Genomic DNA, 15,121 nt, shown 5'->3' with positions numbered 1-15,121 from the left:
GGCGGTAAAAATGACAACTCTTCTTTCCAAGGTGAGCCTGTCACAATTGTCACTTTGTTGTACTACATTTAAAAAAGTCATCAGCAGGTTTGTAGACTACAGACGTTGAAAATCAAGTGGTCACTGCAAAGTGAAAATGATGTTCATTGTAGCAACAACATAAAGGAAATGAACGAAAGCGTATAAAAGACAATAGAGATGCGTGATCCTGATGAGCTTGACAGTGAGGACAGTAGGTATAAGGGGGCTGTGGAAGGCATTGTTTCCATAGGAAATAAGGGGAGCTAGAAGTGGCAATTTCACTCCTGAATTTGGGCTCCTGAGAGTGCAGTTGCCAGCAGTGATATTCCAATACATACCACCACCAGCATTTCAATGTCAGGTCCCACACAATCTTTTTGTGAGGTTGTGGGAGGAAAGAAGAGTGGAGTAGGGCAAACACAAGGACATGGAGTATTCATGTACCTAAAACCCATTTTAAATATCACATTCAAAACTGCAAGAACATGAGGACCATACAAAAGTTGCCAAATGCCTTTGTGACTTCTCTGAGGACACAGTTCTGTTCTTAAATGCTGGCCCTTCCATCCACTGAATGTATATGACAATGGCTATCACTAGCTTACAGAAAGCTACAAAACTACAAACCGAAGCCTGACTGTACAGTAGCAGTTCAACAGTGAAATGACTGACTTATTGAAAGCCCACACCAGTGAAAGGCTCTCTGCCCCATGGGGCTGGCTGTGCCTCTTTGACTTGGCAAATACAACTGACAGTGGCAAACTGGCACTTCCAAAGGCTTCCCTAAGTCTTTGCATGGTGAGCTGAAAAAATGGGAGAACATGTAACAAAAGGCAGAAAAGGGCCGAAAATGTGCATGAGCAACTCAAAATACAAAATATACAAAATTTATGAATTATTTTGGCACTCCCCCATCTCTCACCCCTGGAGTTGGTATCCAACCTGAAACGAGTGAATGGTGCTATACTTGGGAAACACAAAGAAATGGATGGTTGTTCCAGTGCTTTCTAGTTATTTCTGGGAAAATAAACCTTAAAACTATCCCTGTCTTTTCAGTATTACTGATGTTGAGGAGAAACAGTCTCAGATTCTCTCTGCATTAAATTACTACAAAACTCACAAAGCAATGTCTCCCAACTCAGACATATATATTGGTTATATTCATATATAACCAATACCAAAGGTTTCAGTAATTATGGTTTAAGCAAAAGCAAATGATTGCAGATCACATGACTTAAGACTACAGTTTATTCAATATGTCTCCAGGCATTAAAAATAAATTTCATGAAGTCAAACTGCAATAAAATAATATCTTAAAGTGCTTTTTATTTGGTGTTTTTAAAATTTGTTTTGGGAACAACATAACTTCCTTAATGACTGATGTCAAAGAATGCACCCTATACTTTTGGAGAATACAGCAATTTTTTATTGCTCTTTTCAATCATAATTATATCAGAAAAATACCTTAAAGAGCATAATAATTTCCCAATTTTTGATCCTGGTACAGCATTTCACTGAGATCAAGCGTATGCCCAGGGCTCTCATTCAGACCCTTCTGAAATTCTATACAAATAGGGAGACATATTAAATATAAAGGTCTGTGTAAACTGAATTCTTTAACTACTATTTTACAATGAAAATGAATTTTCTCACGCCTTACATTATTTTAGATTTGATATTCCTATTCAATGTTACTGCAAGATTAAAAATTTGCCCCCACATATCTAAAGGCAGGTTGCTTTTTTGTCTTTTTAAATATAAAAAAACAAAGGAATTTCTTCTGTAGCATCATAAAGGAAGCAACAACTTTACCCTCACTCTTGTATGTTCATGTAGCAAAAAAGTCTGCCACTGGTTTTATTTCCTAAATCCTCCTCAAAAATATTAATTCACATAGGGATTGTCCCCATGGGACAGCTGGTCCACATGCCAGGGTTCTCTCACTGCCAGACAGCTCCCCAACCTTCTGGTGGCCAAAGAGTGCTTTCTTTTAAAAAACACAAGATCTCCAATGTCATGAAGGTTCTCCCAGTCCAGGCTCTTCTAAAGGTTTCAAGCACGAGGTTCTGATTTCAAAAAAGGTGTTGAGCATCCAGTGATTGCGATTTGATTCCTCATCATGTGCTGCACATGCTCCTCTAAGGATCAACATCGTCAAGGTCACTTCTTAATTCACCAATCAGCATGGGTGATTCTGAACCCTTTGAGAAAGAAAAGGATGTTAAAATGTATATATGCGAAAGTCAGGAAAAAAGTTCCTATATACTGACTGATTTATTTTAGTTCTGTAATTTAAACCCATCCTTATCTGACAACTTAGATGATGCTTATCAAAGGGGAATAAAACATAGTGACTACTATAACACTTTACATCTGACAATTCACAATTATGCAAAACACTTTCATTTCTATGATCTCATTCAGGGCATAGTGCGTGGCTCTTCGTCATTACTGGGTCTGAATTCTGTCTCTGTCACCAACCAAGTCTTGGTTTATAGACTTAACAAGTATTTTTGAATGCCTACAGTGTGTCTTGGGACAGAACTAGCTGGGAGTGTGGAGAGGGTAGTAGGGCAGGAAAAGCCTCTCTGAGGAAATGACATGTAAACTGAGTGGGAGGTAAGACAGGGCTGAGTGTGAAAGAGATCCTAGGTGGAAGGAGCAAAATTTATTTGATAAACTAAAAGAAGGTGACTGTATCTAGAATTTAGAAAATGAGGGCAGAGAGATATGCAGGGGCCAAAGCAAGCAGGACTTTGTTGAAGATTTTGGCCTCAATCTCTGCTGGTTTGAAACTGTTATGTACCTCAGAAAAGCCATATAATTTAATCCAAACTTGTGGGGGCAGGCGTATTGCTGGGTGGGACCTTTTGATTAGGTTGTTTCCATGGTGTATGACCCTGCCTATTCAAGGTGGGTCCTAATCTGGTTCTTGGAATCCCTTAAGAGGTAGAAATTTTGGAGGAAGGACAGAGGCTTGAAGACAGAAAATTCCCTGGGAGATTCTAAGCCAAGAGATGATATCCAGAGTTTGCCCCAGAGAAGCTACGAGAGGACCCACAGATACTTAGAGGAGGAAAATGTCACAGCAGAAGCCAGAAGGACCAGAAGCTGAGATAACCAGTTTGGAAACCAACCCAGGAAAGAAGGTCTGGCAGATGTCATCACGTGCCTTCCAATGTGAGAGAGAAACCATAGGTGTGATCAGCCTTTCTTGAGTAAAGGTATCCTCTTATTGATGCCTTAATTTGGATATTTTCATGGCCTTAGAACTGCAAATTTATAGCCTAATAAATCCCCTTTGTAAGTCAATCCAATCCATTTCTGGTATATTGCATTCCGGTAGCTTTAGCAAACCAAAATAGTATCCTAACAGCAATAGAAAGCCTCTGAGAGGTTTAGGCAAATAAACTGGAGAGAAGAGGTAAGGCAAAGGAGGTTCTTATAAAGATTCAGGAGACTAGGGTGCTTATAATAGGTGGAAGCAGATGGATGAGGGATGTTTAAAAGGTCAGTATGACAGGACTGGTGAAACTGACTGCAGTGTGTGAGGGAGCTGTCCAGGGTGACACCAAGAGTCTGGCTTGACACTGAGATAGAATTTATGAAATAAGGAACCCTAAAGGTGGACCAGCTTCTGTGGGGTGGGGGGGGTGGGGGTGCAGAGGAGGCGTTGAGCATGCTGTGCTTGAGGTATCTTTTAGACAGGCCAAGTGCTGGATGCTCGGGTCTGGAACTCAGAAGATTCAAGGCTGTGGGCGTGGATGAGAAAGTACTGAGTAGGGGTGGGGGAAAAGGACATAGGGAGGAGACTTGAGGAATACTACTGGTGGCCTAGAAGAGGCTGACTGGTCTGGGGACTGAGGAAGACCAGCTAGAGGGGTTAGAGGGAAACTAGGAGAGTGAAGTATCATGGAGGCTTCAAAAAGGGAGGAGTGGTCAGTAGTGCTGGATGCTGCCAAGTGGCCAACTAAGATGAGGGTTGAAAAATGGAGGTCACTTGTCACCCAATTGCTTATTTAGAGAGAAAGATGGTAAAGAATGAGTGAAGGAGAAGATGAAGATAGTTAAGTTTAGACAATTATTTTGAGAAATTAGGCTGTGAAGAAGAGGACAGAGTGCAGGGGATAAAGGACAGGGGGAAAACTGAGTGTGTTGAAACACTGCTGGGAATGATCTGGCAGAGCAGGGGAAGTCCAAGATACTGAGAGAAAAAGAGATTGAACATACGGTTTCTGAGGAGGTGGGAGGGAATGAAGACTGGAGGTCATGAGAGGAGGGAAATCTGCACTGCAGCAGGACAGGAGATGAGGACGTGCAGACACCAGGTGGGTTATAATTTTGGAGCCAGCTGCTGCAGGAGTTTGTGGTAGTTTGAAGCTGTTAGTACCCCAAAATCGCCATGTTCTTTTTTTTTTTTTTTTTTCTTTTTTTAAAGAAAGAGGGAGGAAGGGAAGGAAAGACAGAGAGAAGGAAGGAAGGAAGGAAGAAAGGGAAACATCTTTAAACATTTTCTTGTTTTATTGTATTTTGTTTGTTTGTTTGTTTTTTACATGGGCTGGGGCCGGGAATCGAACCGAGGTCCTCCGGCATGGCAGGCAAGCACTTTGCCCGCTGAGCCACCGCGGCCCGCCCATCGCCATGTTCTTTTAATCTATTTCTGTGGGTGCAGAATTATTGTGAGTGGGACCTTTAGGTTAGGTTATTTCAATTGAGATGTGACCCAGCCCATTCAAGGTGGGTCTTAATCCTTTTACTAGAGTCCTTAAGGGAAGGATTAAGGACAGAAAAAGCCCAGAAAGCTGAGAGAGGAAAAAACCTTGGAGGAGCTGAGAGGAACCCACTGACGCCAGAAGCTAAAGCAATGAAACCTTGGAGAGACAGACCAGCAGACACCAGCCATGTGCCTTCCCATGTGACAGAGGTGCCCCAGATGCCAGCAGCCTTTCTTCAGAGAAGGTACCGTCCTGTTGATGCCTTAATATGGACATTTTCATGGCCTTAGAACTATAAATCTGTAAGCTAATTACTCCCCATTGCAAAATGCCAACCCATTTCTGGTATGTTGTACTTCAGCAGCTTTAGCAAACTGAGACAGATCTCTTATCTGATATTTTTTTCCTACAAATATGCATGTGATGAGGTAAACTGCCAAGAGTGGCCATGGTTTAAGTGTCACCCCTATGCTGAACCTCAGTTTCCTTCTCTGTAAAATCAGAGTAGTAATTCTCTGTCAACGTTGTTAGGAGGACTCAAAAGACAGCATTTTAAAAAATGGTGCATACAACCTCAACAACGTTCATTTAATGAGGGCCTGCCCTGTGCTAGACCAATAGAGGACAGTGCTATTAGGGAAGTTTATAGACCAGTGGCAAAATAAATGCAATAACAGTTATACTTATTTCATTATTTTGTACATAGGTGTTCAATAAATTCTTCTTTCTTTTTCTACTACAGTGAACAGTATTGAAAATGTCCCTTTGTTTTTTAAAAAATAAGCTTAAAATTATCCTTTGATTTCAAGTAGGTATCCAACATGGGCCCTTCCTTTCAAGGGTCCATGTTTCTAGAAGGCTAGTGAAGGCAGAAGAGGGAGGGAGTGATTTTTAGTAACCTGGAAAAATGCAAGAAACCAGCTGGAGCAAAAGTATCTATGGCCTGGCTTTATCAGGACTATCTCAAGTTGATCAGACTTAAGCCAGCTGGAGAAACCTGAAAGCCCTTAATTAATTTCACACTGCTGTGAGCATACTATTAGTGAGTCCCGAACTGAGATTCCAGTACCTGAATGGTTTTACTTGCACCAAGAATACTCTCAGGTCATAATGACCCCACATAGAAAATGGAGTAGGAGTGGAGATGGTGTCTCTTTAGAAGCATTCTCCAGAGGAAATTATTTCTCTTTTTCTGATAATGGAAATTCTTTTGGGAAACTAAGAGGGGCACTGCCCTTCCACCCAAGGTCATACCCCTACAGTCATACCTGTTGTAAATGCCTTTCTCCATTCTCATTGGCAGGACTGCTCTCCGACCCATTACTGCTTCCAGATTGTTCTTTTTCATTCAACAAAGCTGTGGCATATGCTAATGTGTCCTTGAGATTTAAAAACACAAAAGGTTAGGGGGTGTCCAAGGGCAGCAGCAACCCAGGGCCCTTCCTTTTGTCTCTGGTGGGCACTGGAAGATTCAAGGGTAAACCTTCCAAGCCACCAGAGCACATGACTCACCACTTCCCAAGTTGAGGCCAGGCAAACAAGCCTGCATCTCTCCTTTCAGGAAATAATTTGCATAAATTCACTTATGTGTAAACCAATCTGCTTTCACAGAAATTCAATTATTTCTTCCATCCTTTCTTATTTCCAACCTACAGCCTTCTGGGCTGAAGGTGTAGTTCCTGAGAAACATACTGATAATCCTACACATGGGATTTCAAACCATAAACTCACCTGGGCTGATATGGTTCGCTGAAAGGTTTTTCCAGTTGATGTTTCATTAGAGACATTACTCTGTGGTGTCCAATAATGTTCTGACATCTGAGATGACAAGTGAAAAATTTATCATTAGAAATGACAAATAAGTCCATGTGATTCCGTAACTTCTATTATTAGACAGGAGCATATAAAAATAATCTAAAATACAGCTAAAATTCAATATAAATCTACCTAGACTTAACACATCAAGAGACTATTTCATGGAAGGTTCCACTTCCACTTTTAAGACCTCAATAAAATGCTGTTTCTTATATAATTATGCCTACCTTTTCACTCAACTTAAAATACATGTATTAAGACACTAATTTACTGCATAAAGACAGTATCAACTATACTGAAGAAATGTTTGAAGTCTCAAAATACTTTGAAGTCACTCTCCAAATTATGTCCAAGAAATTTTTCCTGATAAGATAAGCCATTATTAAACCTTATGCTACACTAAGAAAAGTAAAAAATTCAATCACCTTCTTCTGTAACCACTGCACAGCCCAACTCCAATGATGGGAATTCTCCTTGAAATACTCTTTAGCAGCAGGACACCTGGAGATTGAATGATATTTGTATTAGCCAAAGCTTTCTATCCAAATATATTTGTTTAATATCAAGTGAGTTTTTATTTTGAAAACAGCATTTTCATTAAAATTCATTTCCCTTTATATTGAATTTTTACCTTTTTTTTTTTTGGTTTAGATAGGTAATACATTCACATTTAAACTTCAAAAGGTACCAAAGGGCAAATATGTGGCCAAACTTTCCATCTAGCTCCAACTCTTCTACTAAAATTCAAAGTTGCTACCTATCATAATTTGCCAAACCCCAACCAAAACGATTCCAGTCAATCCTAAAGAATACCTAGGGCAATATATAAGATTCTAGAAAGGTTCCTTGCACTAGAGAAACTTTCCAGAAACCTACAACCTCCAGGTGGGTCCCTGGATCAGATAAGACCTGAAACTAGAGGGCCCAGCGTCTTCAGAACATCAGCTAATTCCATTCCTTACCCCATATTATTGATTGCCCCTTCCAACAAAAAAGCTGGAATGGGTAAAGTCCAAATACACCTAAAGAGTAGGACAGAAAGATCAAGGGTGATAGTGGAGTTATACAGAGAAGGTAGGGTTTAATAAATGAGTAGGATTGCTGTCTCATTATATTGATATCTTCTTTAATTTCCAGTATCTTAGAGCAGCTAGAAGTAAAAACCTAAAATTGTGGAACTGTAACGCATACTAAAATCTGAAATCTGTTTTACAACCAATTGTTCCGCTGTGCTTTGAGATTTATTGCTTTTTTGTATATATGTTATTTTTCACAAAAAAGAAAAAAAAGTTGACTGTGATGATAAAAATTATATATTCCTTTTAGCCTCCAATGTTCTGGAGCAGCTAGAAGGAAAAATCTGTGATAATGGTACGGTAGCCCATGACAAACTCTGGGATCTGTTCTGTAACTACTTGTTGAAAAGTGTTTTGACAAATATGGTTTTTTCTTTCTTTTCTTTGTATCTATGTCATATTATATATAATTATAATGTTTAAAGAAAAGGAAAATGAAAAATAAAACAAAAAACCCATAATGAGTTGTGACATTGTGATCAATGTGTGTATAAAGATGGATGTGTGATGGATGTAGAGGCATATAAAGAGAAGTCTTGGGCTTTTGACTACTATCATTGATTTTTGGACTACCTGCTGGTATCATACATACTAACTGGCCCCAACAGTACTTAGAAATGCCACCTGTAGGCAAACACTAATGATACCATGCTGCCAATATCAAGTCTAATGACTCTATAATTGTGTTAGAATTATATCCGTGTCCACAATGCTATATCATCTGGAAAGTGTACGTTTGTGGATTATTTCACTTAGGCTCAAATATACATCTGTTTAGGAAGCTCAAATACAGCAGATTAAGCCCAACAGATTTCTCAATCTTATTTTGGTATGAGTCCCCAGATGGCAATCTCTGTGTTTAAGAATCAGCACAAATCTAGAGCAAAGTAAATTAAGCTATAAAGAAGGCTTGGCATAAGACTTTGAGGGATGGTGGTGCAGTCTGGATGACTAGCCTTAGTCACAGCTCAATAACCCTGTGTTATCACGTAGTCACTCTAATCTTTTGTTGAGCTAGATAACCATTAAGGTTCCTTCTAACATTAAGGACCTTTGCTTTGAAGTCAATTGGCCTGTGTTCAAGTTCAGGCATATCACTTAAACGACCTATAGTATGGGAGTAATAACACCACCTATCTTCATAAGATTGTTCCAAAGATTAAATGAGATAATACAGGGCCAGTACTTAGCACAGTGCTTGAGTTCATAAGTGCTCAATAGCTGTTAGTTACATGATTTCCTCTCTTTGGAGATGATTTTGAAAATGGGGACCTAGAGCCTGAAAGAGCTGTTAGGTGGGTTACATTAATGAGAGTCCTTGAGTGATAAGTTCCTCAAATCTTTCTTGATTCCTGCATGAGGCTTGACCTTTTTTCTTTTGAACTGCATAAGATCTGCTACTCTTTTAATACTTCCCACTTGATACCTTTTTGAGATCATCTGAATAAGCTTCAGTATCTTCCAAGTAAACATGCCCTGACTGAGTTAGGGTCGCTCAGTACTAAAACAAGGCATTTTTCAGTTCTATTTGAGTTTTATTTTTGCATTCTATATGATTTAATTTATTTGCAATCCAAAAACAGGTTAAACTTTGAAAACAGAAATCAGAACTGTGCTACCTATTTCCCTTACGGGGAGTAAACTATTTTCTCTGAAAATAGTGACAATAGCTACCTTGCAAGGCTAGAGGGAGAATTAGAGACAACGCTTGTCTAACATCTAGTATCAGTTCTTGGCACAGAATATTTGATAAATAAACAACAGTTCATGTCCATGTATGTTCTCAATTCATGTAAGCTTTTAATAATAAGCAAAAGAATAGTTTTATTGATACTCCACTGGAAAGTTCCAGTTGTATTCATTATATTTTCTTCTTTTTTTTAAATGCAATTTTATTGCGATATATTCACATGCTATATAATCATCCAAAGTATATAATCAATGGCTCACAGTATCAACTTGTGCGTTCATCATCACAACTGATTTCTGAACAGTTTCATTACTCCATAAACAATACAAATAAGAGCAAAAATAAAAGTAAAAAAAGAACACCCAAAACATTCCATACACCCTACCCCCCTATTATTTATTTATTTAGGTCTTTATTTTCTTACTCATCTGTCCATATACTGGACAAAGGGAGTGAGTCCTATTTAACTTTTAAATGAAACATCCCTGCTTTTCAAGCCAGTACTTACTTTTGAGCGAGGGTTACAAGAAATTTAACACACTGGTAGCAGCGACTGCTGTCCACATGATTACTGTGGTGCATCAAAGCTGAAAGAAGAGAAGAGGAAACTTCAATTAAGTACTTAGCTAAAAGGGGGGGCTCAAATAATATCAAGCTCTCTCCTTGTTCGGAAGATTTGCAAATTATTTTGATAAACAGATATGGAACAGCTTAACCAGAAGCACGGCGGTGCCTGACGCAACAAGATCCCCCAAGTTCTAATGGGTAAAGACATTACTTTAGAAAAAAGAAGTGTGAAAGTTGGACTTCAAGGAGAACTGAAAAGGAACTAAAATTTATCCTGGCTCAGGGAACAGTAGTTGTAACATACTGTGGTTTGACAGATGGAAAAATTATGATACTAGTTCAGTTCATCAAATATTTTCTGAGCCCCTGCTCTGTGCTTTCGGGGCTTAAAGATAATAAGACCTTATCCCTGCTCTTTTGATGCTTACAGTCTTGAGGTTTCGGAGGGCCTGAGTGCTGCTCCAAGTAGAGTGTATCACTCCATAGGGAGTTGGAGGTTGCATATATACAAGCCTGGGAGGTTGCAGGTATACAACCTTCTCACTTAAATCTCCTTTCTGTAATGAAAGGATGCTCTAAACCTCTTGTCAACACATAACAACATCTAAAATGACTCAGATGAATTGGAAATACAGGCGGATGGTGGGAGTTGGCTAAGAATTTCTTCCAACCAAAAATTTTCTAATAAATGGCTCATTAAAGTCAACTCAGCCTTCGGACAAATAAAGTTCTGACTAAAAAACTTTTTTGAGTAGGCAATATAAATTTGAGTAAATTCATACTATAACTAAAAAAATAATGGCATTTCACTAGCTTAGCAATATCCTGAGTCTAAGACTGTAGTTTTTTCTCTCCCCAAGGGCTGGGAGTGATAGATTTATCACATCAGAAAGTGGTGCTTACCTTACCAGATTAAAGGACCCCAAGCTGCATCACACTGATTAAAAGTAGAAGGGTCTATAACAATAAGATCCTCTCTGGTTTTAATTCCCTGACTAGAATGAGGGACCCCTTCACCAGATTTCTCATGTAATACTCTTGATGTTAGGGAAGAGCAGTGGGAGGCAGATCTGTCAGTGAAGAGACTGTCTGGAACACAGATTACCCCCATATTTACTAGTGACGGTTTTTAATAAGGCAAGTCATACTTGCCTAGTAATCCATTTTCCGTCTCAAACACAAATTTGACTCGCTCTACTTGTATAGGATCTTCAATGACCTATAAAAGGAGGAAAATCAGAGTTGGTGAATGAAAAAAAGGAACCTGTATGGTAGCCATCGGTACCTTTTTGATAATTCAATTAAGAAATTAATTTAGTTTGTAACTTAAAACCCAATAAGAACAAATATCATTGCCACATACCTTCAATATATCTTAAATTTTAAGCTGAAGATGATATGCTATTAACTGTTTGAGATCCATTTATTTCATAGCTATATGCTCCTACTAACCACAAATAAGTATATTTCATGATGCCAAGGATAAGAGGCTTATTGTCTAAATGGTTGACTAAAAAATGTTTTTAAGTTTTACTATAACACAGGCTCTAAAAGCGGATGTGACAGTCTTTGCGATGCTGCACAGGGCTGGATCTATGCTTTCCTCACGGCCTGTATGCCATGCAGTAAACTACATGGGGTTGTTGATCAGATGAGTGATAGACTATTCTATCCTTGAAGACAAATGATCTTCCAAAGTTTTAAAAGCACTAGGACCAAAAAGAAGGACCAGAAAGATAAGCTTTTCACCAATGACATACATCCTTTATCTCCTTATTCAAAAACACTTATTAAATGCCAAAGCCTGTATTAAACATTATGGACCTAAAGGGAACGGAGACCCTTCTCTTTAAAGGTGCTTCTGGGCTAGTCTTTCTCATCATCTCAAAACAAGTCATCAAGGTCTACTGATATTCTTTTCAAAATACCTCATCGTCTGTTCCCTGCCCCCTCTTAGTGTAAGTTTTATCACCTTGCACTCACATTATTGCCACCAATTCTTATATGGTCTTCCAATTACTAACCTTGCTTCCTTTAGTCTATCCTTTTTCTGTGTGTCTAAGAAAAACATGTTCCTAAATTTAATCCATTCCTGTGAGTATGGATTCATTTTAAGTAGAACCTTTTGATGAGGTTAATTCAGTTAGGAAGGTGTGGTCCACCTCAGTCAGGATGGGTATTAATCCTATTATTGTAGTTCTTTGTAAGTGGAGTGAAATTCAGACAGATGAGAAGAAAGCCACAAGAAGCAAGAGGCAGGGCACCAATGGAACCCAGAAGAGAAGGTAGAGACCAGGAGAAGCTGCCGTGGGTCTTGCCACATGACAGATGAGCCAAGGATCACCGGCAGCCAGCCCTGGAAGGCCAGTCTTTGGGGAGAAAGCCACATCTAGATGACGCCTTGATTTGGACTTTCTTTTAGCCTAAAAACTGTAAGCTAATAAATTCCCATTGTTTAAGCCAACCCATTTCATGATATTTGATTGAGCAGCCAAGGAAACTAAAACACTTTCCATGGCCACCCATTACAGACAGGAGGGGATGCGTACTCACATGCATTCAGAGGCCAGGAAGAAAACCAAAATGGGCACAGTAGGCTAGGTGTCAGACAGTGAGGAGAAGTGATGACAGCGGGGAATTGGAGACCACATGCCTCACTCCAAGGGAGCATGTTGCTTCTGCTCTAAATGACTGTGGCATGCAGGAAATGGGGCCAATAGGGCTAGATTGCCTAACATTTTAAGATAGACTGGAATCCAGAAATCAAGAAAAACATGAAGTAAGCCAAACAAATAAGGCTATAGATTGAACCTGGACATCAGGCCAACAGTGTGCAATCACTGACCCATAGCACTGGTACCTGAATCCCTTCACGATTTGGTTTGGATTTCTCTTCCTAAGCTCACCTTAGTTCCCACTCCTTCTTCTGGTCATACCATCTACGTACAATTCACTGAACTCCTCAGGATTTGGCAGAGAGCATGGGCTCGGGGGCCAGTTGCCTGACTCAGATCATGGCTTTGCTACTTATTACCTGGTGGCCGGGGATAATCACTCCATCTCTCTAAGTCTAGGTTTCCAACAACAATGTATTTTACCCATTCTAAATCACCCCTGAACCCGCCCCCCCCTCATATATTTGAAATTGGGATGCTTTTTGTAGTCAATTACATTTCAGTATCATGGCTCTTAAATTCTTTTTAGTAATATCTAAAATAATTGCTCTGAACAGTCAACAGTGTCTTAGAGTTGATGAACCACAGAGCCAGCAATTTACCTCTGATGGTTATCATGAGGTTTAAATGAGTTAATACTTGTGTTTAGCACATACTGTGTCCATACAGCCCATAAGAAAGGTTAACCAGCACCATTACCCTGTTGCTCTCTGTACTATAATTGCTTGTGTACTTATCTGACTCCATTACTAAATTGTAACTCCTAGGAAGTAGAATTTTGTTATTGCTCATCTTTAAATAACACATAAAGCATGTGATTGACAGTAGGAGGGTTCAATACACATAGACCAAATGAATGGAAAAACAAAAGGACATGTGACTTCTTATTTCTAAACAAATGTTGACTAACAGTAAATACCTAAATACAAGTGAATCAGAAAATTTATGACTTACCAATATCTCATGAAGTAGTTGGAACGTATTCTTTAACTCATGGGGTGGAGCTGTTTCTAGTTGATTCTGAAATATTTTTTAAAAGCATTTAAATTCCAATAACTCTTCAATACAAAGCACATTAAAGTGGGAATCAACAATGCTGGATTCAAGCCCCAGTTCTACCACTATCTAGCTGACCTTGGGCAAGTCAATTCCTTTTTCTGGGCCTCAGTTTGCCCAAATGTCAAATCCAGGGACTGAAATAAATAACCTCTAAGGTACCTTCCAGCATCAACACTCTGTGATACTTTACTATGTAAGTATGAGTGAAGGGGAAGGACAAAAGGACAAGAAGAACTTCAAGATACTAAAAATACCCAAATTTATATTTGTAGTATATTTATACACATTCTACTTTGTTCCAGAAAATGCTAGTGTAGCAATAAGTATGCAAATGAGAATGCCCTAGGGTAAATATGTTATGAGAGGTGTAAAGGAAAAAGTAGGGTTTTGAAACAGAAAATCCCCCAACATACAGTAAGTGAAGAAAGCAAGTTACATAAAAATCACATTCCTTTGTACATTTTAAGAAATTTATCCAATGTACATGGATGTATAGAAACATTTCTGGATACACACAAAACTATTAAGTGAACTGGGGATAAAGAAGAGATTAACTTTTTGTGACATAACCCTTAGTCCTGCTTACGTTTTTATTAGGTGCAGGCACTATGGCAAAGGCTGCTAGGTGCTTGCATGCAGTAACCATTCTCTTTTATGAAGAAAAATACTTATATTATTTGGGGTGACAGGCATTCAAGTAAAAACTATTTCCAATCCTCCTTTGCAGACAGAATGATCAATGAGCTGTTAAAAGTTGTTGGACAGACACTTTAAAGAGGACTCAACTTGAAGTGAAACCTTTTGCCTTTACCCCTTCCTCTTCTTTATGTGTCAAATATAAAGAGGATGGCTGGAGCTTCACATTCAGTCTGGGACCACAGGGTAACCTTGAGTTATCACACACTCACTGTGAGGTTGACAGAGCAGAAAAATTCAAAGAACCTAGGTCCTTGAGGACCAAAGAGCTGAAACGGTACCCCGGTCTGCCTCTTTCCACTTTTCTTTTATATGAGAGGAAAAGTGAACTACTATATTATTTTAAAGCTCTGTTTTATTTTATTTTGTTATATGCAATTGAACCTAATTTTGATAGAGAAATTTTATAATATAAAATAATTTAAACAAAACAAGATAAAAATAGAATTCAGAGACTATTAGATAGTATATAAGATAATTAGCTGCTAAAAATAATGAAGTCAATCTCTAGGAGAGAGAAGAGATGGTTTCTAAGATAGATGTTAAATGAGAAAAAAATACATGAGAGTATGTACCACATATCACCATTTACGTTTTTCAAAAAGGGTATACATGTACATATAGTCTGTGTCTACAATCATATTTATCTCTAGAAGGATCTAGAAGAAACTAGTCAAAGAAAAGAACTGGGAATCAGAGGAGAGGGTGGAAGGGGGACTTACTTTTTACTGTATGCTCTTTTGCACTATTTCTTTTTTTTTAACTAAAATTTTCATTTTGAAATTATTAGAAATTTATCTATGCTGC

The 15,121-nt window shown here is 38.7% G+C and overlaps 1 protein-coding gene across 1 annotated transcript in view; it reads right to left on the bottom strand.

The window, feature by feature from the left end:
- Positions 1–1,841: 1,841 nt before the first annotated feature.
- USP24 (ubiquitin specific peptidase 24) overlaps positions 1,842–15,121 on the bottom strand; it is a 151,063-nt gene continuing 137,783 nt past the window's right edge. Inside the window, exons 62-68 of the mRNA XM_077149527.1 lie at positions 13,514–13,579; positions 11,037–11,103; positions 9,826–9,904; positions 6,977–7,052; positions 6,468–6,554; positions 6,005–6,115; positions 1,842–2,222 (exon numbers count right to left, since the gene is read on the bottom strand). Of these exons, the coding sequence (XP_077005642.1) occupies positions 2,160–2,222; positions 6,005–6,115; positions 6,468–6,554; positions 6,977–7,052; positions 9,826–9,904; positions 11,037–11,103; positions 13,514–13,579 (549 nt within the window). The 3' untranslated portion in view covers positions 1,842–2,159. The remainder of the gene's footprint in view (positions 2,223–6,004; positions 6,116–6,467; positions 6,555–6,976; positions 7,053–9,825; positions 9,905–11,036; positions 11,104–13,513; positions 13,580–15,121) is intronic.

Source organism: Tamandua tetradactyla, chromosome 2 (genome assembly GCF_023851605.1).
Source record: "Tamandua tetradactyla isolate mTamTet1 chromosome 2, mTamTet1.pri, whole genome shotgun sequence".
Taxonomy (NCBI): Eukaryota; Metazoa; Chordata; class Mammalia; order Pilosa; family Myrmecophagidae; genus Tamandua; species Tamandua tetradactyla.
Note: the sequence above shows the minus strand (reverse complement) of the source record. Positions and strands in the feature narration are given on the sequence as shown.